Source organism: Oratosquilla oratoria, chromosome 22 (genome assembly GCF_046742065.1).
Source record: "Oratosquilla oratoria isolate Oo_2021 chromosome 22, ASM4674206v1, whole genome shotgun sequence".
NCBI classification, from domain to species: Eukaryota; Metazoa; Arthropoda; class Malacostraca; order Stomatopoda; family Squillidae; genus Oratosquilla; species Oratosquilla oratoria.
Genome location: NC_134798.1, coordinates 48403488 through 48430058, shown reverse-complemented (window position 1 = coordinate 48430058; position 26571 = coordinate 48403488). Strand labels below are relative to the sequence as shown.

The 26571-nt window shown below is 40.0% G+C and overlaps 1 protein-coding gene across 8 annotated transcripts in view; it reads right to left on the bottom strand.

Moving 5' to 3' along the window:
* Positions 1-26571, bottom strand: part of LOC143037550 (adenosylhomocysteinase-like 1) — a 290562-nt gene that overhangs the window by 197537 nt on the left and 66454 nt on the right. For 2 of the 8 annotated variants that reach the window (XM_076205959.1, XM_076205960.1), the window contains exons 2-4: positions 12431-12469; positions 9512-9553; positions 4494-4535 (exon numbers count right to left, since the gene is read on the bottom strand). The exons of 1 other annotated variant lie outside the window; for it this stretch is intronic. In XM_076205959.1, coding sequence (XP_076062074.1) covers positions 4494-4535; positions 9512-9553; positions 12431-12469 — 123 coding nt within the window. The remainder of the gene's footprint in view (positions 1-4493; positions 4536-9511; positions 9554-12430; positions 12470-26571) is intronic. 5 more of the 8 variants (XM_076205961.1, XM_076205963.1, XM_076205966.1 and 2 more) reach the window with 3 other exon arrangements.

Here is a 26571-nt window from a genome sequence, read left to right as displayed (position 1 = left end):
TCTTTGAATAAAGTGCGGCAATGAAGTTCTCTCTAATGTTTACGGTTGGGACGAAGGTTCCGTTTCCGTAAGGTTGGCAGCCCTTCAATGTCGTCGTTTCTTTATTTCAAAACGGACCGTCGCGCTTGAGTTGTACGGTGTCTAGGTCGAGTTGTGTAAAAACGAGTAAAGTATGTCATGTGTATTCTGTCCAATTACCACCTAATTTCCTGGAGAAGGAAAAAAGTGTCAAAGCGTGTAACGATTGGCAAGGTCTCTCTTGTCTGCCTTTGAGATAAAAAAAAATAACGATCTTCGGTTTAAAGCCACCACATCTACAAGCTCACTGCTCGAAAAGAATAACACTGAGAAATTGTTGGGCACAATTAGGAAGATATATTCATATTTATTTGCACTGAATTACAATAAAGACTATATTTGCTCTTTACGAATGCATCTGCAATCATGTGTGCCAACTGTTCATCTTTATTGTATAAACAGGTACAATAAAAGACGATTTACACCGACCTATATTCACAAACAATTTCCGAGTTTAGTAATAAACCTTAAACCAACGTGTCACTACTGAAATACCTAAATAACAACGATGTCTGTGAAAACGTCTACAGTGCTTTGGAAAATACAACTACGCACCGATTTATACGCCAAGCAGTGTATTCACTGCAGTGAAATAGGGACTACTCTGTGGCATACTGCAGTGTAATAGTTCCTGTACTGCTCTTCTAAGGGCTGTGTTATGATAACTAGTTTGAATACAGCATAAATCCTAACTAAAATGTGGTCTAATATGTAGAATTCATTCTCTCAATATCCTCCTCCACTAGCCCTCCATCTCTGCCTGTGTTTACTTGCCCTCTTCATTCCTCCAGCCCCCCACCCCCACTCTCTCTCTCTCAAGTGTATGTTTCTTTGCGCCTGTGTGTGTGTGTGTGTGTGTGTATTTACCTAGTTTACCTAGTTGTATTTACCTAGTTGTATTTCACGGGAAGGAGAGCTACGCTCGTGGTGTCCCGTCTCCATATCTCATTTTATCTAAACTATTTTTAAATTCATGTATTGTTCTTGCACACACTATTTTTTCATCCAACTTGTTTCAACTGTCTATTACTCTGTGAGGAAAGCTGTTCTTTTTCAGATCTCTTCTATAGCTGTCCTTCTTGATTTTCTTTCCGTGTCCTCTTGTGTTTCCATCATCCCATTTTATCAGATTCTCTCTATCAATAACTTCTATGCCTTTCATGATTCTGTGTGTGTGTGTGTGTGTGTGTGTGTGTGTGTGTGTGTGTGTGTGTGTGTGTGTGTGTGTGTGCGCGCGCGCGCGCGCTGAGAAGTTAGAGGACGGAGAAAAAAAAAAGTGTGCAGAGGAAGTAAAAATGAAATAAGCCTGTAGTGACAAACTACCGACTAATATAACTTGACTATCTGCAGAAGGTGGGAAGGGGGGAAGGAGGGTAGTGATTATCATCTATGGTTAAACAAAGAAATGCTGGAGTATCGAGTAATGGACTGGTGCATACGAGGAAGGTTTCACGGGGTCCAAATAAGAAGGGACCGCAGAGGGACAGGTCCAACGAAAACCTGAAGAGAAGAGGAAGAGGGGGAGGAGGAGGAGGAAGAGGAAGAAGTGGGAAACGGCGCGAGTGTAAAGGAATAGGGGGATGGATGAAACTGAGGAGAAAGAGGGGGGGGGGCAATCCAAGAAGCGAGCCCCCCCTTAATAGACCTGGCAAGACTGGGAACACTCTTTAATCACCCAAGTCTCAAATTCGGGGTTGAGGAGTCGGTACCCATTCCTCACGGGAAGCTCACCCAGTGGAGAAGACCCACTTGGATCTGGCCACGGTGGTTGAGTCAACGTAAGTCCTCAGAATTTCATATTGGGATTTTTTTTCGTAGTTAAGACTCCATATGTTATAGAGTAACCATTAGATTTCAATTGGCTTTGTGATAAAATATAAATCATAGGTCTACGGGTGTGGGTTGGATGTGGGCTTAGATATGGATTATTATTGTTTCTACCTACATGGAACCAATCGACATGTTAATCCACTCACCTAACCAAAATTAGTCGGACCAAGCATCTATATGTCTGCCACTGTTTAACTGTTAATGTACTGTTACATTAATGTGTGTGAGCCTGTTAGACGTGTGTGTGTGTGTGTGTGTGTGTGTGTGTGTGTGTGTGTGTGTGTGTGTGTGTGTGTGTGTGTGTGTGTGTGTGTGTGCGCGCGCGCGCGTGTGTGTTTAAGACAAGCAGGGCACGGTAAACAAAACAAAAACGTAGCAACACAAAGCGGCTCCAATTCAAACAACGCAAAGCAAATTTAGGGTCATTAAATGAACCGGTTTCCGCGAAGAAAATCAGGCATTAATGAAAGAAATTTTGAACATAAAGAACAAACAATCGAAGGAACACAAGCTCAATGTAAACAAACGGGGGAAACGGGGAGGAGCCTGTCGAGAAGACCCAGCCTCGTCTATTGTGTAGCGTGTCACTGTCGGTATGAGGACCTTGCCTCAAGGCAACGTACCTAGAACCAGTTGTATTTTGAAAAATCTGGGCATTAGACTGCAGTGGTTGTATAAAGAAAACAAGGAATGGAGCATACGTTTCACCCTTAATTTTCTTAACTCACCACTGTATTTTTACATACAGAATTTGTGTGGGTGGATGTATGTGCAGAAGAATTTACTGCTGTGGCGGTTATCTTTATGAGGGTGATGATTATCAGGAAACATAAAACACATGGTCATAAGGGAAAAGCGTTCACATATAATCACAGCTGTTAACACAAAAAAATGCACGTCATACCCCCACCCCCTATGAAATATAACTACCATACTTTTTTCTGTATATTTACTGCATCTGGGAACAAAAATATGAGGTGATACCTTAATTTACATTCACATGTTAAAAGGAAGTAAATAATTTTGCAAATACAAACATATGACTAGTGGTAGTTCCAAACCTTACTATTCTCCACTAAATTCTTAAAAACATTTTAGACTTCTCTGAACATATTTCATATACATATACATTTTCACCCCACAAAATCCCTCATCCATACCAACATCTCTCCCTTTATACATTCCATTGTCTCCAGTATCCATTTCCAATGAGTTTATCAAAAGCATTCTTCAAATCCAAAAAGATGTATTCCACCCATATATTCCCCTTTTTTATTATCAATTTATCATAATCTTTTCTTTTTTCTTTTTCATAAATAGCTAAGAACCAAGTTTTTGTTGTTTTCTATGCACTGACAAACTTCTTTATCATTTTGATATCTTTAGAGCCACTCTAAAGTATTGCCTGAAGGACACAAGTTGGGAAAGCCCTATTTCCCCAGTATCCATCTCTTAAGGTCATCAAAACTTTCTTCAACCAAAAGGTGCAGCCCCAAACTGGCTGGCACCCATCCAGTTTCCAGATTAGCCCTGAGATCCATCAATTTTCCCCCATTTTCCACACACTGGAAGCTGACAACCATTCCACCCTGCAAACTGGTGGCAGCCAGACCCATATCATCAGAACAACATTCCAATGCTACTTTCCAGGGCTGTTGACAGCTTGTTTGGGATTGTTGATTTCTAGTTAGAAACTGCAGGCAACAATAAATAAATTGAACCAAATGGATCCCCCCCCTCCTATAAGAAGTCTATTTGCCTCTTCCCAAATGGAAGGTAAATATCTGACTGCCATTGAGCTTCTCAAGATGAACACCCATGCTCAACTTATTCCCTTTGCATATTCACCAATCACCTATCATGGTATACCATCTCATCTTACGCCTTATCTATTGTCTAATTTAGAAGTTTTAATCTTAATATCATCATCAGTGAACATGATCTTCATTTCAAACTACAAAGATACAAACATCTGTATAACCAAGTGTGCATGTTGCAGAGTATGGGTGAACATCTTTTATGGCCATATACATCCAAAAACACCTTCATATAAGACATATGGAGAAGGAACAAGGCTTGTTGTTCATTATCCAGTTCACATAAAATATTCACTGTAAATGCCTTATACAATTTACATCACTCAACAAAATGGATACATTATCAGTGGTTAATCAAAACTCCAAAGTACAAGAATTAACATGTTACAAAAAATTAGTCTGACACTAAACAGCGATTATTTAGTCGATACACAAAATTCACAGCTTGTCTAAGAAGTGCTTTGACCTTGTAGAATCAAAACATAGCACACAAAGTTCCTCACCTGAAAACACACACACATACACACACCTGTATATTACAATTAGATAAATACATACATACACCTATAACCAGTTATCTGCAAGCAAGTTTAACCACATCCATCACACTGGTGACATCTACTGGAACCACACAAAATTCTGTCCTAGAATTTATACATGAGGACAGTGCACTGAGACACTTAACAACAAGGTCATAGCCTAGCTATGGTTGTGTGCACATGCAAAGCAATGGGATTGAATGATGGCACACAATTCGTGCAAACTCACGCTTGATGAAAGCTTCTTCACCCGTTCAGGGCGATACTCGCTCTGTGGATATAAAGTAACAACTTCAGAATCCAAGAATTAATCAATTTTGCTTACCAACATATATGTATGTACACATACATACACACAAATATATTACTGTATTTGATTGCATGTAAAACCCACTTTTTCATACAATTTTGTGTAAAGAAATTTACTCCAAGTCTTGTACGCTAATATTCATCTAGCTGTCATAGACTACCTCATTTACACTCAGCTAACTCCATACACCTGCTCAAACATCACTATAATCTTTATTTGTCATTATTACTCACAAGGCCTTCATTAGAAAATTAATTACTGCAAAAATTATGGCTGGATATCATGAAACATATATCTTTGTTCAGCACCAGACAAAGTGTGTAGAAAACATTAATGGATGGAATAAACTTAAGAGGGAGAATGAGAATGAAAACAATGAATGGGGTGAAGGGGGCTTTGGATGCACACAAAATGTCCATGACACAGGTAACAGAGGGCAAAAGATAGGAGTGAATGAAATGATGACTTTGCCTAAAGGTATTTTTCATCAACTTCATTAATTATTTTGGTGAAGGGAGTAAACCAGTTCCAGCTGTCAAGTTCTGCTATGGAAGAGCTATCCCTCACTGCACTGCCTCTAATGTAAACAGTATGACAGGGAACCAGGGTAACCTTCATCATAGAGGTGCTATGATGGGAAGAGTGGGTAAATTGATTTTTTAATTGTGTATGACATGGTGTGTGGTATAATTTGGCCATTCCCCTTACAAGAAGGAAAAGGCCTTTTAAGTGTGTTTTATATAAAAATATATGAATTTTTTAAAGAAACTTGAAATCAGGGTGATAACAGTAATATCAATAGACATTGTTGGCAATGCATGGCTTACCAGCAACAAAAACTAGTCATGCTCACAAGCTGTTGTAATTTTGTATATTTGGTATTTTTCACGAGAGACAGGGATGACCCTTTATCCATGAGGAGCTAAGATGAAAGGGAAATAAATGAGTGACAGATAGGAGTGGGATGGGTGAAGGTGGTATATGTGTATATGTATATGTGTGTGTTTATATATGCGTATATATATATATATATATATATATATATATATATATATATATATATATGCATACTATCACAACAAATACAGTATTCTTCTTAATATTCCCTGCTGAAAGGGGGGGGTCTTTGTTCACTGTATGCTTGTGGGTCTTATGGCATCAAATACAGTATATATTGATTGCTCCAATAACTTCCCTTCAATCCCAACAATATGTTTAAATGTGCCTTACCAATTGTCCAGTATAGTTTGATTCCGTTTAATGTCATGAACTTCCCTACTCAAAAAGGGTTCCTGATTTCTTCATGGAGAATTCATACTTGATGATGATGATATGGGTTAACATCACAAATTCACCCTTATCAGGAGGCTAGGATTGTGCCCTTAAAGACTTTGTCATGTGGAATCTAACAAACCATTCTCTTAGTTCAACTTTGTCAGTGGCAGGGATCAAACCACCATCCCCCTTGACCTTCACCACAAGTAACAACACCTTGACCCACTCAACTAGCGAGCTTTCACTATGATACTTAACAATGCAATTAATAAAAACATTTTCAATTTAAAGTTTAGTCATTCATATACATTATCCAGTCATGCTTCTAAGGATACAGATTATCAATGCTATGCCACAACATGAAACTGTCTACTTTAAGTACACATCACTTCTTCAGGCACTTCCATTTGTTCATAGCTCTCTCTCTCTGAGCTAAATTTAGTTGCACTTCTCCTTTTATTTTGTAAATTCTTTATTTTGCTTTCATTGTACCTGAACAACCATATGTTTACATATCTACTGTCTTCCATGTATTTACATTCAGTGTTTATGTTCTTTCTTTCCTTCATTATTAACAAAACCCTCAATTTTTAAGGATTTTGTCCACCAGGAGTCAATAGATCACAAACCAGAACTTGCCATAGATCCAAAATTAGCTGAACTCTCCATCAAAATAAAGATGTTTCTCCTGATGACCTCAAGCTCACCACTACTAAAAAACTGGAACTCTCCCAACAATCTGGATCTCTCCAAGCTGCCCAAGAAAACTATTTGATAATGATGCAAACTTGTTGCTACAGGGATGCAATTCTATGAAGATAAAACGTGTCACTGAAGATTATACTTTCTGCTTTTCAATGACAATACTTATCACTTGTGATGATGCAATACACATCTTCATTTCTAAAGGCACAAAACTTGTTACTTCTTATTGAAAGTGTAAATCTCACTGCTCTTTTTTGCACTGATGCAAGGCTCAGTGCATCACTCCCCTTTGTGAGAGAGAGAGAGAGAGAGAGAGAGAGAGAGAAAAAGGTAACTCAGTAAAGGCACAATGCTCAATAGTGACAAATCATGAAGTTGATGCTCTCTGTGAAGGTGTAGAGTTCATTGCTCTCTGTGAAGGTAAGAAGCTTTCTGCTTTTTGTGGAGACAAAGCACATCACTGTGAAAGCAAAAAGCCCACTGATCTATGCAAGGATGCAGGACTTGTCATTCTCTATGAGGATGCAAAACTAGTTATTTGGCAAAGACAAAAAAATCATTACTCTGCAAAGGCACAAAAGCTCATTGCTCTCTGTGAGGACACAAACTCATCACTAAGCAAGGGCATAAGACTGCAAAACTCATCATCATCTTCAAGGGCTCATGAGTCATTGCTCTCTCCAAAAGGCTGCAAAACTTGTCATTCCCTATGACAGTGTAAAGCTCACCACTCTTTGTAAGGGTGCAGAGTTTGTCATTCTCTGCAAAGGCACAAAGCCCAGTGCTCTCTGGGAAAATACAAAATGCTATCCTTAAGAATGGGTGGTTCCAACATCCTCCTCTAAGATTCATCTGATCACATCACCATCAATCATAAGCCAGTTCCCATGCTACCACATCCCTCATCACTCCTGATGATACACTGAATTCCACAATACTCTTGATGATGGACAGAATCCCACGTGGCTCTAAATGATGTACCAGAACCCACATAAATCAGCAAACACGTTCACAAAACTCCACCATCTTCCTCCTCTCCCATAGAAACATGTAACCTTGGTAGCAATGACTCTGCACAAAGCTCAACTAATGTCAGATCTCCCCACTGGGAATGGCTGTACTGTATATGGGCATTGGTGCTCGACTCATCACACAAGCCACCTGACATCACCCCTCCATTGGATTCATCATCAAATGTCTATCATTCTGTGGAGTTCAGGTTCTTATGGCCCCTTCCCACAAGACATGCTCCATCTTCAGTACATCAGCTCATGGTCAGATGTCACCTCATTGATGTCCTTTTCCAGGCAATTTAGTTTTCCCATTCAGGTTCCCGAATCTTTTCTACCATCTCCTCCTCCTGTGCAACTGGTTGGTTAATGTCAATGGACATCCCTTCAGCTAGTGACTGGGTCAAGCTACTATTTCTATTTAATACAAGATTATTCTCCCCACATTTCTATACATAAATTCAAAAGTCATATGTGCCTACTAATACACTCTTCTAACAAAGCCTGGGGCAGCATAGATTCAAACTACTCTAAGACCCAATAGGAGCTGATGAATTTTGCTATCACCAATATGCAATACAAAAAGCATCTTGTCTTCTCTTTTTCCTCATGTTTCCCTTATCAGATACCCACACCTTTATAATGAGTGTGTTTTCTAAAATTTTTCTTGGGTGAAATGATATATTGTTGTTCAATGATAAAAGACTGTTATATTTCAACCACCACAATAGTCACTTTCAATGTGTGAATGTTTAGTACCATAGCTAGGAGAGCCCCTTCCTCTTAATGAAAGACATGGTCATCTTTGTTCTGTCCCTGCTCATGCTTAAAAACCTAAACTAATGAAGTTGGAGATTCTCTCACATTCATCATATCCTTTCCTGTAAGTTTTTTTTTTTTTTTTATGAACCATGTTATATTTGTCTGGAGGCATGGAAAGAAGTATTAAGTGCTAACAAACCCAGTAAGAATAGTTGGGAATTTGGCCTCTGAAGAGCCATCATTGTATACATGTTAATGCAAATGGTGTCAGGCACCATCTTACATGCAAGGTGCAGTAGCCAATGTTGAACAAACAAGACTAATAAAAATAAAAAGTTTGTGGTGGAAGAACAATATTAGTAATTTAAGACAAGTTTGAGTCCTCTTTTACTGAGCAAATGCTAAAAGTGGTGATAGTTACTTATGAAATGTGACTCACCAAAAAGTTTAAAGTTTGCAACCATGACAAACTTTTTATAGTTAAGCTTAAATCTTTCCCTAATTAAGTGATAACTGAGTAATGAAAAATATAATTACCATCTAAGAGATTCAGTGAATAGACTCTTGTTCACTGGGAAATATATGTACTATAGTTCCCTTGGTAATGAATACACTAATACTGTCTGATTTTGAAAATCATTTGATGTGTTAGTCTCACACAAAAAAAAAAATAATAATAATAATAGATAAAATAAATGAATAAATAAATAATAATAACCGTTGTGGTTTCCACAGCATGACCTGTACTTCCTCCTCCTGTTTCCATTAATTTTGTTATTATGAACATCAAGTCTTGCACACATTTACACAATGAAGGAACACACAAATAATGTTAATTTCAAAAAGTCAAATTTCATCCTCTAGTATTTCACATTCATCTGAAAGTAGCATGAAGATAATGCAGTGAAAAACTGGAAAAAACTGGTAAGGCTTTATCTGAGCAGCACACAAGTGGAAAGCAACTTCAAAACTGTGATAGATGCAATAAAAGCATTCAAGGATCAAACCTTTACCTCTAATACATTTTGCTCTTTCAAGCTTTTCCAAGTAAGTACTGTACTACATGAAAAAGCTATGAAAAACAAAATATACTATTAATAAGGCTAGATCATCACCAGGTATTCTCTGCCAAAAATATTGGGATCTGCCATTCTCAAACATTATAGCACACAACTGTAAACTCACACTGGCTGAAAGCCTCTTGATTCGTTCATGAAGACTCTCATCCTGCGGGTACAAACAGCAAAGTCTTCAGAAAAATTATTACAGGATTCATAAATCCTTACCTAAACTGATGTAAAAAAAAAAAAAAAATCCACATGACTCAATATAGTCATGTACACCTTGGTAATATATATATATATATATATATATATATATATATATATATATATATATATATATATATATATATATATATATATATATATATATATATATATATATCCTCAATACATAGAAAATACAAAGTAAGAAATTTTGCCCAATACACACCATCTCAAGACCATCTCAAACATAATCATGGTAATGAATTATGCTACATTGTAATAGCAATCTAAGATTTCTGCACCATTTATCTAATCAAAATCCTCCTGCAAAATCACACAAACTATTATCCTCTATCCTTCTTAATATCTACACATCAGCTGAAAAGTATTTAAGTGATTACATATACATGTACCTTTTTTCTAATCAAGAATATTCCACATTCATCATATCCTTTCCTGTAAGATTTTTTTTCTTTTTCAAATACTACCATCTCTCCTCCTCCATACCAAAAATGATGCAAAGGTTGATCAATGGAAGAATTCAAACACACATATCTACCTAGCCAAATCAGCATGAGCTCAAAGACTGCCACACCACCAGCATACTACTCACAAATCTCACCCAATAAATACTAGAATACCAACAAAAAAGCACCACCTGAAAGAACAATAACAGTAATACATATCAACATGACTTTTGACACTAGCCCTAGACACATCCTGTCAGACAATATCATAGAAACAAATGCATAACAATAACAAGCGATTGCTGACAAACTTTCTAGTTGGCAGAGAATGCAGGGTATCTCATAACCATCATCCATCAGAAACACTATCACCTATACTATTTGACCTATTCACACACAGCCACACTACCCCAAACCCATATCTCAACCCCAATGCACTCACACATGTAGATGAGCTATCAATAATAGCCTAACCCACTGCAGTGAATACAGCAGTGAAAAACACTAACAAATCTCATTAAGCTAGAACTATAATTGACAAAACAAAATGTCTGCATCCCCCTCACAGGCTTTAGGTAATGTTCCTTACCCCTGGAAAACCCTAAAATAGCTTCACATCTGATACATACACAAATTTAGCCCACACAAGAAAGACCTTACAGTGAAAAACTTAATGTAGTTGCAGGCACAGGATTTGGACATTATAAACTAATAACCACATTCAGTATAAAAGTTTTATAAGAACAGTATGATATCCAACAAGAGCATATAAACACAATAGAAACCTTGAATGAATGAATTCATCAAATCACCAAGAGATCATCTATCCTCAGAAAAAAATCCTTCCCATAGAGCAGCAGAAACAAAGACACACATCAGGTCTTGAACTCATCCAACCCTCATGGCTCATCGCAAAAACAACCCCCAGAATTCCACAATATGTCCATACCAAAGCACGTGTACAATCAATCACAAAACAAGCACTTCTCAGCAGAATTTAAAATTATAATCCAAACTCCTCCACAAATCAACCCAGATAGAAAATACGTTGAGACAGGCAAGAGTTGTGCCAACACAATTATGTTCTGGTCATCATTCTGTACAAAAATAATACTGACACTGAACTGGCACCAACTGCCCAAGATCCAAATACATGGAAAACACAGACCACATCATACTATAATGTTCCTTCACTCACTCTAAACAGCAAGAAAAAAAATTCTTCATATCAACATATTGACCAACTGATTCATATATCCATCCATTATGAAGAATACACCTATATTTTTATTAATTTCTATCAATTCCCTTTTCTAAATTTTGGAATCTTTTGGAACTCTTCTGTTATGATTCATTGTATTCACTCTTTGTTCAGGACCGATGACAAGTATCTACAAGTCATGAACTTACAAGATGGATGGCACACTAGAACCATCTCCCTGCCACCTGTCTTAAAACGTCAACACTTCCATCTAGAACTGACATTTTCTCTGAACAATACCTAAAACATCTTTCTATCAACTTAAATTACACTTCCTCCACCTTTTCACTTAAGGAGAGGTCCTCCCATCCTATTGATTTAAGTCAATGACACAAACTATCCCACAATAATACAACACATAAAAACTGACCCAAGTTTCTTCCCAGAAGATCAATGGGAAGGACCAAAGGATTATTGTATGCCACTTTGGGGTTGCAGGTTTTCAATCTGGGAAACTCAAAGCAACAATTACTATTATTTCATGTTACTCTATATTTCCGTTACAAAGGAACCCTGGATGACTTGGGTGATACTCATGTTGCACAATGTTCCCAAATTCAAATAATCTAACAAACTAAAAATATTTGTTCATATTAAGGTTTACACAAGTCACACACAAAGCCAGTCCCACATATTGCCATATGTACATGCTATACATACACTAGAAGCCCTCTAGGTTTCCACCCAGATATGCCCTGGGATATCTAGATTTAAGTGGGCCATGTTTGTGTGGCAAAAGAGGATATACAGTTAGCCTTGGAGTTTCCCATAAGGTTCTCCACGTGAGTATGGGGAGTCCATAGGAGTGTGACAGACTGCAATTAACTTGGTCACATTTATGTCCATGTTTCAAGATTCAAACTGGCAATTGTATTCTGCCATCAACAACAATGCAACCTTTTGTACAGGCTACAATGCCTACTTGCTTCTAAAATATCTACAGCAAAATAAAGAATCTTCATCTACAAACACATCAACTCTATTTCAAACCTAACTTAACTAATTTCTAAGTCACAATGAACACATCAGTGGTGAGATTCTGTGTAAAAAATTCACGAAAGTCAACATTAGTTGAATAGAAAATTATAAATGAAAATGTAAAACTTACGCCATCAGAGTTCAGCTTCTTCCTCAGCAGAAGTTCACCCTAAAACAACAGGACAAAGAAAAACAATATTAGCAGAAATTGCTGTTAGCAAGCAATGATTAGATCGGTACTGCCAAGCATACCACGCCACACCACAGTAATGGCCTTTATGTACAATAAAAATATTACCTGTACATAACTGTTGTAATGCAAGCCAATTATAAACAAGGTTTAGTGGTTAGAATTCAGCAAATTCAAACATGTAGCATCCCAATTATTTTGATGCAGGTTACTTAATATTATCAACTTACCACATATTTACATTTCTTTAACTTAATTGATATTTTTTGCCTACACCGTTTCTTCTAATTACACAAATTAATAAATCTGTATAGTATATCAAAATAAAAATGATTCACTCATTTCATTTTTCTGTTTTTATAACTGGTGCAGCTAAAACCTAAATAACCCTATGTCGTCCTGACTAAAATTCTTTGGTCCAGGGAGGATTATCGACATTTCAAGTGGCAAAACATTACATAAAGCTGGACTAAACAGAAATGACACAATTAATATAAGAATGTGAGACATTGATGCAGTGATGACTAATCAAAGCTAACATGAAAAAATACAACTTGAGCAGCTCTAACTATATAATGATAATCGTAAAACATTGGTTGCGTCCCGAATTTCCCAGTTCCCCTAGACATCCGAGCCCCTGGACACTGGCCCCATCTGCCCCCTTTTCGGCAAGCCTGTGTATAGGAATGAAACTGTGTGGTGTTTGATGAAATATTACTACCTGCCGTAAATAACAGTAAAACCTCCCAGCGTTAGGAGCAAAACTATATCATTATGATTATATGACATTCGTTAGAATACAATATCTAACTAACGAATTAATTTTCAAGGGGAAATGAATTAACTTTTCTTGTTATTGGAATTCTTCTCCAACATGTTCATATCCTATAAAGTAAATACCGTGATATAATACTCTTTATATGTAACAGTAAATTACATATACAAACCTGAATAAAATTATGAATAACGCCACAGGTGAAATAAAATAGTTCCCGCCTAACATCGAAGAAGAGAGACATTGCACTGCAATATAAGAAAACCGTCCTCCGCACAGGGGAGACTATAGTTTAATAACTCCCTCCCACTCTCATTACTTCATGAATTCAACAAGACACTTATGTAATTATACCAACATAATATTGCACTTTAATCTACAACATAAATCGCAAAACATTACAGTGATACATTCACAATCTCAAGTACAAGCGATGCCCAAACATGGTCTGTATAAATCGTTTACAGTATCGCCGCCACTGCATCAAACAAATTTCGACCTTTTGAACTTCGGTATTAGGTGTTATATTTCTCTTCGTACTTCCGCAATTTGCCAACTGCAATACTTGCTATTTGTCATTTTAATATATATACATATATCTAAAACGCGCCACGTCATGTCAAGTTTCAATTTATATTAGAACCTTCATCAAATGTCGATTCCTTATATGAGCATCAATCACGTTTACCAACGACGCCTTCATTACCGCACCTGACTACCCCCACATAATTTCATTCAGCTGAGCACGGTGGACAGAGGCTTTATGGCATTGACATTAAACATAAACCACGGTAAAGCCCAGAAAATTATAAAAATAGAATAAAATAAACCAAAATAGAATAAAATAAAAAATGAAAATCCGCCAGTCTCCAAACAATGTAATGTTAATAACGGACCTGAGGGAATATGTCATCCGACCCCAATATATCTCCAGCCAATGAGGCCGTGACGTTTAGCTCGAGGTTGCCAATTTATTACAATGACACAATGTACAAATTACAGTGTGGAATTTGAGCTACCTTCTGAAATACATACATTGTGTGTGTGTGTGTGTGTGTGTGTGTGTGTGTGTGTGTGTGTGTGTAAATATATTATTCACACGCACACAAACCATCTTTTATATTCACCTGAAGGGCATCCTATCTTGAAATTGGGCAGCCATTGATCAAAAAACATCCAATCCTGAACGGCATAATAAACCAATATGGCGTCATAATTCTTAAAAATTTAACGACCAAAATCCTTTTCTAATACACTTCAAGATTTATATGTCAAGATTACTTCAAATAATCGCAATGTTGTAAATATTAGTGACCCCAATATATAATGATGATGATGATAATAATAATAATAATAATAATGATAATAATAATAATAATAATACATAACTGCCAATATTATAACCACAGTACCTTACCATTACGAAATGGGACCTAATCAGACGCTACTAAAAATATATATTTTCAAACATTACATAATGTTAAAAACATATCCATAATAAAAAATGAAATAATAAAAAATATATAATTAACAAATACTAACACCATAATTCTGTCGTTTATATTATTCGTGTCAGCATGACGGAGCAAGTCTGACGCGGAAGAAGAGAAACCTTACGCAAATGCCAGACGACGACGACGACGACGACAACGACGCCATGCACGCACATGCATGGTATGCACACGACATGCGTCATGTCGCTTGACACCGACCTCGGATTTCCCACGAAAGGGAGGGAGAAAAAAAAGGGGGGGGGGTGCACTTTATCATCACAACCAACAAAACTATCATCTTTAATATCGTCCTTTCGTTCAACCGAAAGGCAGCCATGTTGAATTCACAAACAAAATAAAACCGTTTTCTATTGAAGAGAATAAAACGCATTTGTTATCTTGAATATAAAAATAAAATATTATCTAAAGCACTAAAACTACATTTTCTTTATATTATGGCTATTTCATTCATCTCTTATACAACCTTCCACCCCATCCCCTCCTCCTCCTCTTCACCCTCCAACTTTGGTAGCAAAGGAGTTGGGGACAACAACGCACCGGCCCTAAGTGGGACTCGGGAGTACATGAAGTGGGACTTGACAACTGGCGCCAGACAGCCCTTCTCCTCCTCTTAGAGGAATTAGCGACGTTCGAGGGGGAGTTGGCTCCTCCTCCTTATCCTCCTCCTCCTCCTCGTCTTCCATCTACTATTACAGCACGTCCCCTCGTCGTTCCTAACCTGTTCGATGAGTTTTGTTTTATTCTGGCTGACGTCAGGTGATTTTATTCAACCGAGGAAAACGTATGTCGTTTAATCACGATAAATTCAAATTAACAAATATATTAAACACAAATACACGATTAAACAAACGCACTAAAATAAATAGATAAATGAATGTATATATAAACTAATATAAATTAATATTAGTCCCTGTGACACGTTTGTTTCGCACTCTCTTCCCACAACACGGGAGCCAAGAGTGATCAACAACGGCCCTACCCACTGCTCAGCGCCTCTTCAAGCTTGTTTACGAAAGAGCTCCTCAGGTACTTAATCTCCTTTACTACCAAAAACAGCTCACCTACGACCGGAGCCGTCACTCGCAATGTATTTGGACAGAAGGGCATCAGACATCGGGTTTTGTCTCGTATATTTATTGTCTGTCGTCAAGAGATTTTATATTATATATATATATATATATATATATATATATATATATATATATATATAATATATATATATATATATATATATATATAATATATATATATATACATACACAAGAGTGGTGTCGTCCACATAGCTTCATCCCTAATATTTTGTTAAGCTTTTCAAAAATCACGTACCCGAGCAACACGCGAAGCTTCGAGGGAAGAGGACAGGATACCTAGTCTGGAAAACAGGATGGGCATTGGAGATGGAGGAGGAGGAGGACGAGGGGGATGGGCATTGTGGTGGATGAGGAGGAGGAAGAGGAGGAGAATGTAGTAGTGTGGGGGAGGATCGAGAAAAGGGTGGAGTGGGAGGATGGAGGATGATGGTGTAGGATGGAAGAGGAGAATAGAGAAGTATGTAGAAGGGTGAAGGAGGTTGAGGTAGAAGGATGCAGATGGAGGATGTAAAAGGAGGATGTAGGAGGAAGATGGATGAAGAAGATGGATGAGAAGATGAAGGAGAGGTGGAGGAGGAGGATGTAGGAGGAGTGGAGGAGGATGGTGGGAAAGGATGGAAGGGGAAAGGATAGATGGGAAAAGGAAGGGGGAAGGAAGGGGGGAGGAAGGAAGGGGGAAGGAAGGAAGGGGGGAGGAAGGAAGGGGGAAGGAAGGAAGGGGGAAGAGAGGAGGAAGGAAGGAAGGGGGAAGAGAGGAGGAAGGAAGGAAGGGGAAGAGAGGAGGAAGGAAGGGGGAAGAGAGGAGGAAGGAAGAAGGAAAGCGGAAGGAAGGGGGAGAAATGGTAAATGATGGGGTAATTCAGGGGAAGGAAAGCGGTAGGAAGAAAGGAGGAGGAGGATGTGGAGAAGGAAGACGCTGAGGATGTGGAGGAGGAAGAGGATGTGGAGGAAGAGGATGTGGAGGAGGAGGAGGAAGAGTAGAAGGAGGAGGAGGAGAAGGAGGGGAAGATGGCACCAAGCTATGATGAAGGCCACGCGGGTGGAATCGGGCTGGAATCGGGATGGAAGACAAATGTGGAGATGACGAGGCGGCAGGTGCAAGGGAGGGAAGGGAGGGAGGCAAAGGAAGGGAAGGGAGGGATGGAGGGAGTCACGGTTTGCCTGGAGGGAGGGAGGGAGGGAAGAACTGCGCAGTGTTTGGAGGGAGATGGGTGGCTGGCGAGAGGAGGGAATAGGGTGGGAGAAGGGACCAGGGAGGGGAAAAAGGAGGGAACAGCGAGTGAAAAAGGAGGGAGTCGTGAGGAAAGAGGGAAGAAGGAAGGAGGGACGAGGTGAGGGAGGGAAGAAGGGAGGAGGGAAGTAAGAGGGAGGGAAGAAGGAAGGAGGGAAGTAAGAGGGAGGGAAGAAAGAAGGAGGGACGAGGGACGGGGAGGGAAGACGGAAGAAGGGACGAGGTGAGGGAGTGGGAGGGAGGGAAGTATGAGGAAGGGAAGACAGAGGAAAAGGGAAAGAGGAAAGAAAATGGGAGAAAAAAAGAGGGTAGGCAAGGAAAAGAGGGGGAAGAGGGGGTAGTGATGAGGGAGTGATGAAGGAGCTAGGAGGGAATAGTGACTTTTTGAGCCCTTCCACGACAACCTAAAGATTTTATTCTGGTGAACATCAGACTATAATTTTAGTGAAAGCGGGGGAGCGAGGGGGGGGGGTTCCTCAATGGCTTAAGACTGCGCTTGGTCGCCTCCCCCCTCCCATGAACTGATTATATATATATATATATATATATATATATATATATATATATATATATATATTTTTTTTTTTTTTTTTTTTTTTTTTTTTTTTTTTTTTTTTTTTTAACGGGTTCCCTACCCTTACTCCCAAGTGATGTCAGTTCCACCCCCGTTTATGGTGGTCCTGCGAGAGGAAGCTGGTGGGGAGACGCTCCTCTCGGAAGACCTGCGGACTGGGTATCAACCGACGGACCTCCTCCTCTTCTTCTTCTTCCTCCTTCGCCCTCCTCTTCTTCCTCGTTCCAGCCGGTGACACAAACACACACACACACAAAAACAACACAAACTACATTCCAAAGTTTCTCCCCGACAGATCTACTGGCGGCGGTTCTGAGGACCGTTGCTGGACCCAGTTGGGTTAAACTGCTCTTCAGCAAATGAAACTCAGAAACAAATCATTATCATTATCATCATTATCATCATTACCATCATCATTATTATCATTATTACCATTTATTACTATTTCACGTGCTTTTGCTATTATCATTAAGACCTATTTTTTTAATATTTATACACGACATTTTCATCCCATGTCGACCTCGCTGGCAACCTCTTTTTCCTCCCCCCCCCTCCCCTTCTCCCCCTCCCCGGCGGCGCGGGCGATTCCATTCACTGCAGAAGTGGTAATATACACTCGGGGTAATTTCAAAGGACGCACACACACGCACGCACGCACGCACGCACACACACATATATATAATACAGCTGAGCTTAGTGCAGTGGAATTGAAAGTGGAATTGGAAGTGGATTTGGATTTGGACTTAGAGGTGGTGGAGCGAGGTGGAGCGAGGTGGAGGGAGGTGGAGGTGGATGTGGAACGCGGTGGTGAAGATGTGGTAAGTGGAAACGGAGGTGGATATGAAATTGGTGACGAGGGGATTCAAAGATGATAAAGAAGAGGAGATCGAAGAGGAGATAAAGCCAAGGAGGAGAAAGAGGAGACGGAGATCAGGCAGAAGGATTCGTGGGGAGGATGAAAAGGACGAGGAAAAGGAGGGGGATGAAGAGGAGGAGGAGAAGGAAAAGGAGGACGGGGAGGAAAAAGAGTAAAACGAGGATAAAAAGAGGAGGAAAAGTAGGAAAAAGAGGAGGAAAACGAGGAAAATGAGGAGAAAAAGGAGGATAATAAAGAGGAGGAAGAGAAGGAAAAGAGAAGGAAGAAGAGTAGGAGGAAAAGGAGGAGGTTAAGGAGGAAGAGATCGAAGAGGATGTCGAAGAGGAGGTCAAAGACGAGGAAGAGGAGGAGTAGGAGGAAGAGGATGCGAGAGAGAAGTTTGGACTAAGTGACAGGTTGAGATAGTTTGTGACGAACGTAAACATGTTGATAAAAACTTTGCGACGAAAAAAAAAAAAAAATAGACGAAAGCCAATAGAAGAAAGTCTACGGGCTGGAGAGGGAAGAGCTTACACCACGAGACGCTTAACTTCGCCAAAAACCATCACCGTCTCCCCCTATGTACACAAAAGTGTCCAACCCGGAGTCTCACTGTGAGACTAAGCACGTTCGAAGACCGAAGTAGTGGTATAGTTCATGTTCGTATACCCGGGGGAAGTGGCATTCACCGTTGACCACGAATTTCCGAAACTGGGAGGCGGGATCGATGCCCAACGCGTCATAGACAATATAAGTCGGTAATTCGAAAGAGCGACGGCTGGGGGGGGGGGAGAAAGGGGGGAAGGGGGGATCGACCGGTGGATCTGGGGAGAAAAGCGGATTGGGGAGATCGGGGGAGGGGGGAGAGGGGGAACATCCGTGCAAAACTAGAAATGAACATGGGTTTCGAGAGGACTCTATATTATACATACATACATTACATACATCTATGCACACATGTATACATACATACATGTTTGCACACATGTATACATACATTACATACTTGCATGCATGCTCACATTACATACATACATATCTAAACATCAAATTAACTATTTGTATGTACTTGAGTTTCTATATTTCTTAACAGACCCGAGTTAAGAGATGGTGCCAACCACTGATTTAACTATTTGTTTACTAATCTACAACCACGCCGACGTTCCCGCCAAGGCAAACCTGCCCTGACATCATAGGCTCACTTCAGGCTCTTAGAAATATAATTGTTTGTTTTATCTAATTCTTTAGACTTTTATCATTGTATTTTTTCTAATTACTTTATTTTTTTCTTCATTTCAACTGTTACTTTGTCCACCCTCAGCGCCTTTTCCATCTTCAGTATTTTTACTCCTCTCTCTCTTTCTCTCTTTCTTCCTATCTCTTTCCCTTTTTGTCTTAGCCTTCTCCCTCCCCACTCCCCGCAACCAAAGTAGTCAATTCTTTTTCAACATTTTCCCCCCTTGTAATTAAATTTCCTGCGCTTCTTTAGCGTTTTCCATTTTTTCTTCATATTTTCCTCGACTTTATTGAGATGGCTTCAAACCTAAACAAGTAATTTCCCTTGAGCTCATGCATACATGCGTGTATATACATACACACACACACACACACATATGTATTGTATACACACAATATATATATATATATATATATATATATATATTACAGGTGAAAAATGTAATCACACATTTGTCAATAACGTAGAAACCACTGTTGGAGTAGAAAAGACTGGAAAAGGGGAATCTATATATTTCGATTGCAAACTGCAATCCTCTTCAGTAGATACAAATAAGAGAGAGGGCGTACTGTTTAAATAGCACCCTTTCTTTTGTTAAGGGTGCTATTTAAACAGTACGCCCTCTCTCTTATTTGTATCTACTGAAGAGGATTGCAGTTTGCAATCGAAATATATAGATTCCCCGTTTCCAGTCTTTTCTACTCCAACAGTGGTTTCTACGTTATATATATATATATATATATATATATATATAAGTGTGACTGCCCCTCTCCTTACGCTGTTCCCCCTGGGTCCTCCATATTCATTCCTTCATTTTTGGAGCTCTTTATTGAAGGCGTCTGGGGGACTCCCGTTCGAAATGGCTGGGGAGGTGGGGGGGGGGCGAGAGAGGCGGGTATTTGTCCACACACACACACACACACACAGACACACACACACACACACACACACACACACACACCGTACTAAGTCCATATAATGCGACGCCCTAGGCTGGACGTACACAAGGTACTACTGACTTACTAAGTCTAGAAAATCTACGAAATATGTACTTCTAAATAGTAAGAAAAGTAATAAGTAAGAAAAGTGGTGAATGAGGAAGAAGAAGAAGAAGAGAAGGAGGGGGTTGTGGAGGAGTAGGATGACGTGGAGGAAGGGAAGGAGGAAGAGGAGGAGGAGGGGGAGGAAGAGGGGCCGGAGGAGGACGGGAAGGATGTGAAGGAGGAGGAGGAGGAGGAGGAGGAGGAGGAGGACGAGAAAGATGCGAAGGAACAGGAGGAGGAGGAGGACGAGGAGGATGCGAAGGAAAAGGAGGAGGACGATGAGGATGTGAAGGAGGAGGACGAAGAGGATGTGAAGGAGGAGGAGGACGAGGAGGATGTGAAGGAGGAGGAGGACGAGGAGGATGTGAAGGAGGAGGACAAGGAGGATTTGAAGGAGGAGGAGGAGGAGGACAAGGAGGATGTGAAGGAGGAGAAGGACGAGGAGGAGATAGCGAAGATGAAGAGAAGCAAGAGGAGAACGAGATGCTGGAAGACCAGTGAATGCAACAGGAGGTAGACGACGAGTGGAGGGGGAGGAGGAGGTGCATGAAGAGGAGATGCAACAGGAGGGAGAAGAGGAGATGCAGGAAGATGAGGAGGGGGAGGAGGTGCATGAAGAGGAGATGAACAGGGAATAGAGGAAATTCAGGAGGAAAAGGAGGAAGAGGAGGAGGAGGAGGAGGAGGAGGAGGAGGAGGAGAAGGAGGAGGAGGAGGAGAATTTATCTCCATGGATACGAATGCGACTGGCAGTGCGATCATCCCGTCAAACAGCCAAAGCTATACACACACAAACACACACACACACACACACACACACACACACACACACACAAACACATTGTTATGTCACAGCATTATCCATAGATCAGAACATATGAATGAAGGAGACTGCAAGAGACCATAAGGCTTACACTAGGCCATGTCACATGTCCATTACCACCTAATATCCCTTTCCATCTGAGAGGGTTATAGCTGTTGAACACGAGAACAACACGTGATCCAAAACTGTGATGAATCTCCCTTTCTCTCACGGACGCACACACACACAGACACACACAGATACGAATGAGACTGGCAGTGCGAAAACAGGCTATACACACACACACACACACAACCACACTCACACACACACACACACACACACACGCAAACACATTGATGTCACAGCATTATCCATAGATCAGAACATATGAATGAAGGAGACTGCAAGAGACCATAAGGCTTACACTAGGCCATGTCACATGTCCATTACCACCTAATATCCCTTTCCATCTGAGAGGGTTATAGCTGTTGAACACGAGAACAACACGTGATCCAAAACTGTGATGAATCTCCCTTTCTCTCACGGACACACACACACACACACACACACACACACACACACACACACACACACACACACACACACACACACACACACACACACACACACACACACACACACACACACACACACAGAGAGACACAGAGAGAGAGAGAGAGAGAGAGAGAGAGAGAGAGAGAGAGAGAGAGAGAGAGAGAGAGAGAGAGAGAGAGAGAGAGAGAGAGAGAGAGAGAGAGAGAGGCAGGCTTTGTCAGCCACCCTTCCAGCCACTTCAAAGCCTCTTCCACGTCACGCCACCTTCTCTGCCTCCTACCTACCTACCTACCTCCCTCCCTCCTCCTCCTCCTCCTCCAGCCCTGGAATCCTTTCTATCGTGTAAGCCGTGCGTTGTTGTTCCTCCTCTTCCTCCTCCTCCTTCTCCTCCTCCCTGCAGCATTATACCGGCTACCTCCTCATCCACTCATCCACCACTCCTGTCGAAGGTTTCCTACTTCATCTCCCTCGTCTTCCATCCATCCATCCATCCACCCATCCGCGTAGGCCTAATCCTTCGCCAGGTAACCCGTTTTACTCCCTTCACTTCGGGGACGCCCCACCTTCGGCATCAACCAGAATAAAGACAACCAAGTGTGCCACATCGACGGGAGGGGGTAGGTGGGGCATGGCTAAGTATACCCCTAATCATACAACCTACACCAACCTCATTACACCTGTTTCTGTTTTCGTTACACCTGTCCTTTCCTCAAGATACACCTGTCACACGAATACACTTGTCAATGGCTACCGGTGAGATGGGGGCACGTTTTCCCCTTGGCTATCCGAACACAAAAGGCAAAGGTGACTGGGTTGCATTAAAAATAACTCCTGGGGCAACCTAATAATATTAATATATATATTATATATATATATATATATATATATATATATATATATATATTATATATATATATATATTATATATATATATATATATATATATATTCAAGTATATTTAATCGATATATATTTAATCACTATCATCAATAGTACCACAAGTGTTACCATAATTTATATTTGTCTATCCTTTTAGTACTTTTATTATCATTATTATTATTTACCCATGTCATTAATCATCCGTTTTTTACTTAATTTTGATTCATTTAACTATTTATCATATTTCATTTATTTCTCTAACAATACAATTTTGTTGTGAAATTGATGTAACGAATGAAGGTCGTTTGAAAAACAATTTCCGCTACGCCGCAATAAATCTGACGCTTGGGAATCAAAGTAAACAACACTTTCAATAAGGTGACGCCCTGTTGCTCCTTTCGCCAGGCGATTTCATTCACCTGGGGCACGACCCCTGGCCTGAAATTGGTGGTCACGGTCCAATAAGATCCATTTCAGAGCAGAGGCCTTCCCTTCAGGCGAATAAAATCGCTTGACGACAGCAGTCAGAGGTTCAGAACATGACGTAACCGTATTGAAGGATAAGAGAGAGAGAACGGGAAAACGAGTCTTCTAAGGAAAGCGTGGGAAGAAGGAAACAAGGCCACCTAAGAATACCCTTTTCTTGGATTTTTTTTTTTTTTTTAAGTTCATCTTATGGCGTTAGCTACGTCGTGACCGTTCCCGTAATGGGTGGGCGTTATGTTTTTATTTGTTACCAGTTAACACTTTCATTTACCTCTTCACCATACAAATAAAAATAAACACAAATTACATGCACGAACAAGTACATTTGTACATACAGTATACGACGAATAAGCAAATATATAAATAAATAAATCTGCCGACAATAATAAAAAAAAAAAAAATTATAAACAAGTAAACAAACAAACAAAGCGCCTGGTCGCCGTTAAAGTCACCGTGAAAATCGCCGACCTTGCGCGTGACCTTTGCAAACTCCCTTAAGGTCAGTTTACGATTTTTCATTACTTTGATATATAGAATTATACATGCGAAATTATATCAAAATAATTTTGTTCTTGGTACGAAACAAATCGGATAATTGTGTAAAAGAAAGAAAAAATATTATATATATATATATATATATATATATATATATATATATATATATATATATATAATCAGGCCTTGGCCATGATCCAATGTCCAGTTTTTCCTCAAGTTTGAGGTCAACCGACTCAGCCGTTTTTTCACCGTTTTATGTTGCAGACGATGGAAGAAAAATACATGAAACTCGACCAAAAGGATACTCTTCTCTCGGACTTTGTACGAAGTTAAAAAAAAAAACAGAGAAATTCTGTGTGGGACTTTATCTTTGGGGAACCGGAAAATGGGGGAGGGGGAGGGGAGGGGGAGGGGAGGGGGAGGGGAGGGAGAGAGATACAGAGAGAGGGGGAATTGAGAGAGGAGAAAGAGAGAAAGGGGGTATAGAGAGAAAGCGAGAAAGAGAGAAAGCAAGAGAGAGAGAGAGAGAGAGGGGGGGGGAAGAGAGAGGGGGGAAAGAGAGAGAGGGTGGAAGAGAGAGAGGGGGAGAGGGAGAGAAAGAGAGAGGAGAGAGAGCGGGAGAGAGAGATAGGGATAGAGGAAGAAATACATCTTTGATGGAAGAAGAAGAAAAAAAGTTATAATCGAGAAATAATATAAAGCAAAACCCAAGGCCAAGTATTAGAAACCTGAATTACTAATAAATAAATATATAAAGAAACATAAACATGAAATTATATATAAATCAAATAATGCGTACACAAATGAACAATTACTCGAGAATTCAATACCACATTCATCTTCGCGACACCCCTAGACAGGACGGATAATAGAAATAAGAAAGAAAAAAAATCCTGAGCTTAACTAAGGTTAGTTTAACCATGACAAAAGCTTCGTTACAACAACACTATTCTAATCATCTGTGAAACTTAACTAAACACCCTCATCCCCAAGTTTCTAAACATTAAAACGGAAGAATATCAGATAACGGACTACAAATTGCCACCCCAACTGCCCCACCGAACAATAGCCTAACCGCAATGCAACTTTTTTTCCAAATTTCATCGACCACAATAGTAAAATCTTTCCATATACACTTAAACTCCCCTAAAAGCCCTATTCCCTCCACCCCTTCCCTTCTACCTTTCGAACCCCGTGGGAGTGATACTGCACGCCAAAACTTCGAGGAGGAGAAAAAAAAAAAAATAAAAAAATAAAAAAAATCGAACCCTTCCCCCACCCCTACGGCCCCCACTCCCACGGCCTCCTCCCTCGTTGTTTGATACAACCTCTAAACGCTTTTTCTGCCTTATACTCCTCCCGGTCTCACCCGCATCCTCTGATGACCTAACTTAACCCCAGGGTCATAAACTTGGGTCACTCCCTCTCCTTCCGTACTTACTTAGTTCTTCCCTTTCTTTATTTCCCAACATTCTTCCCTCTTTCTTCTTTTTCCTTCCTTCTTTCTTTCTTCCTTTCTCCTTCTTTCTTCCCTTACTTTTCCTTTCTTTCCTTCTTTGTTCCCTTTCTTTTTTCTTTCCTTTCTTCTTTTTCTTTCTTCCTTTCCTTTTTTTTTCCTTTCTTCCCTTCCTTTATTTGTCTTAATTCTTCCTTCTCTTCCTTTCCTCTTTCCTTTGCTTTCATCTCCCTGTCCTCACACAAACCCCAACAGCACCACAAACATCGACCCACATCGACAGACCCCTCCTCCTCCTCCTCTTCCTTCTCCTTCTTCTCCTCTTCGTTATCTTCATCTCCAACTTTCCCCTTTTTTTATAATCCTTGATTAACGCCTTCTCCTCTATTTCCTCTTCCTCCTCTTCTATCATTTCCTCTTCACCCATCTTCCTTCACCAATAACTCTCTTTTCATCGTTTTCATTTTCTTCCAATCACTCTTTGAAAGCCACCTCCTCCCCCCCCCCTCTCTCTCTCCCCTCCAGTCCTCTTCGTCCCCCAATCCTCCTATTTTCCTCCCCAATCTCCCCCCCAAGTCCCCCTCTTCTTCCTCCACTCCTCTTACTCATCTAAATCTGCTATTCCTCCTCCATCATCGTCACCTCCATCATCTCTTCCTCCTCCTCCTTCATCACCTCCATCTCCTCCTCCTCCTTTATCACCACCTCCTCCTCCTCCTTCATCACTTCCTCCGAAGGTGAATCAAAACAGGTCAGAGCGTCCAATCAAGTCTGTCCCCTTGGCGCCTTTGGCAATTTGCCTCTGCACCTTTCTGCCTTGCCCCCAACTCCACCATCATATCTTAAAGCGAGACACTTTCGTTGCCTTCAGAGGCATATCTCGATAAACATATAACCAACACCTCAAAGCTTACGTAATAAAAAATAGTAAATGAATAAAACACATGGAAATAGAAAAAATAAATATTTTCAAATCATTAATATCAAGTCAATTCGCATTTTCAACTGAAATACATCTTCGACAAAAAATTATTATGTATATAAAAAATGTGAATGCATGAAAAATACACTTTTGTAACACA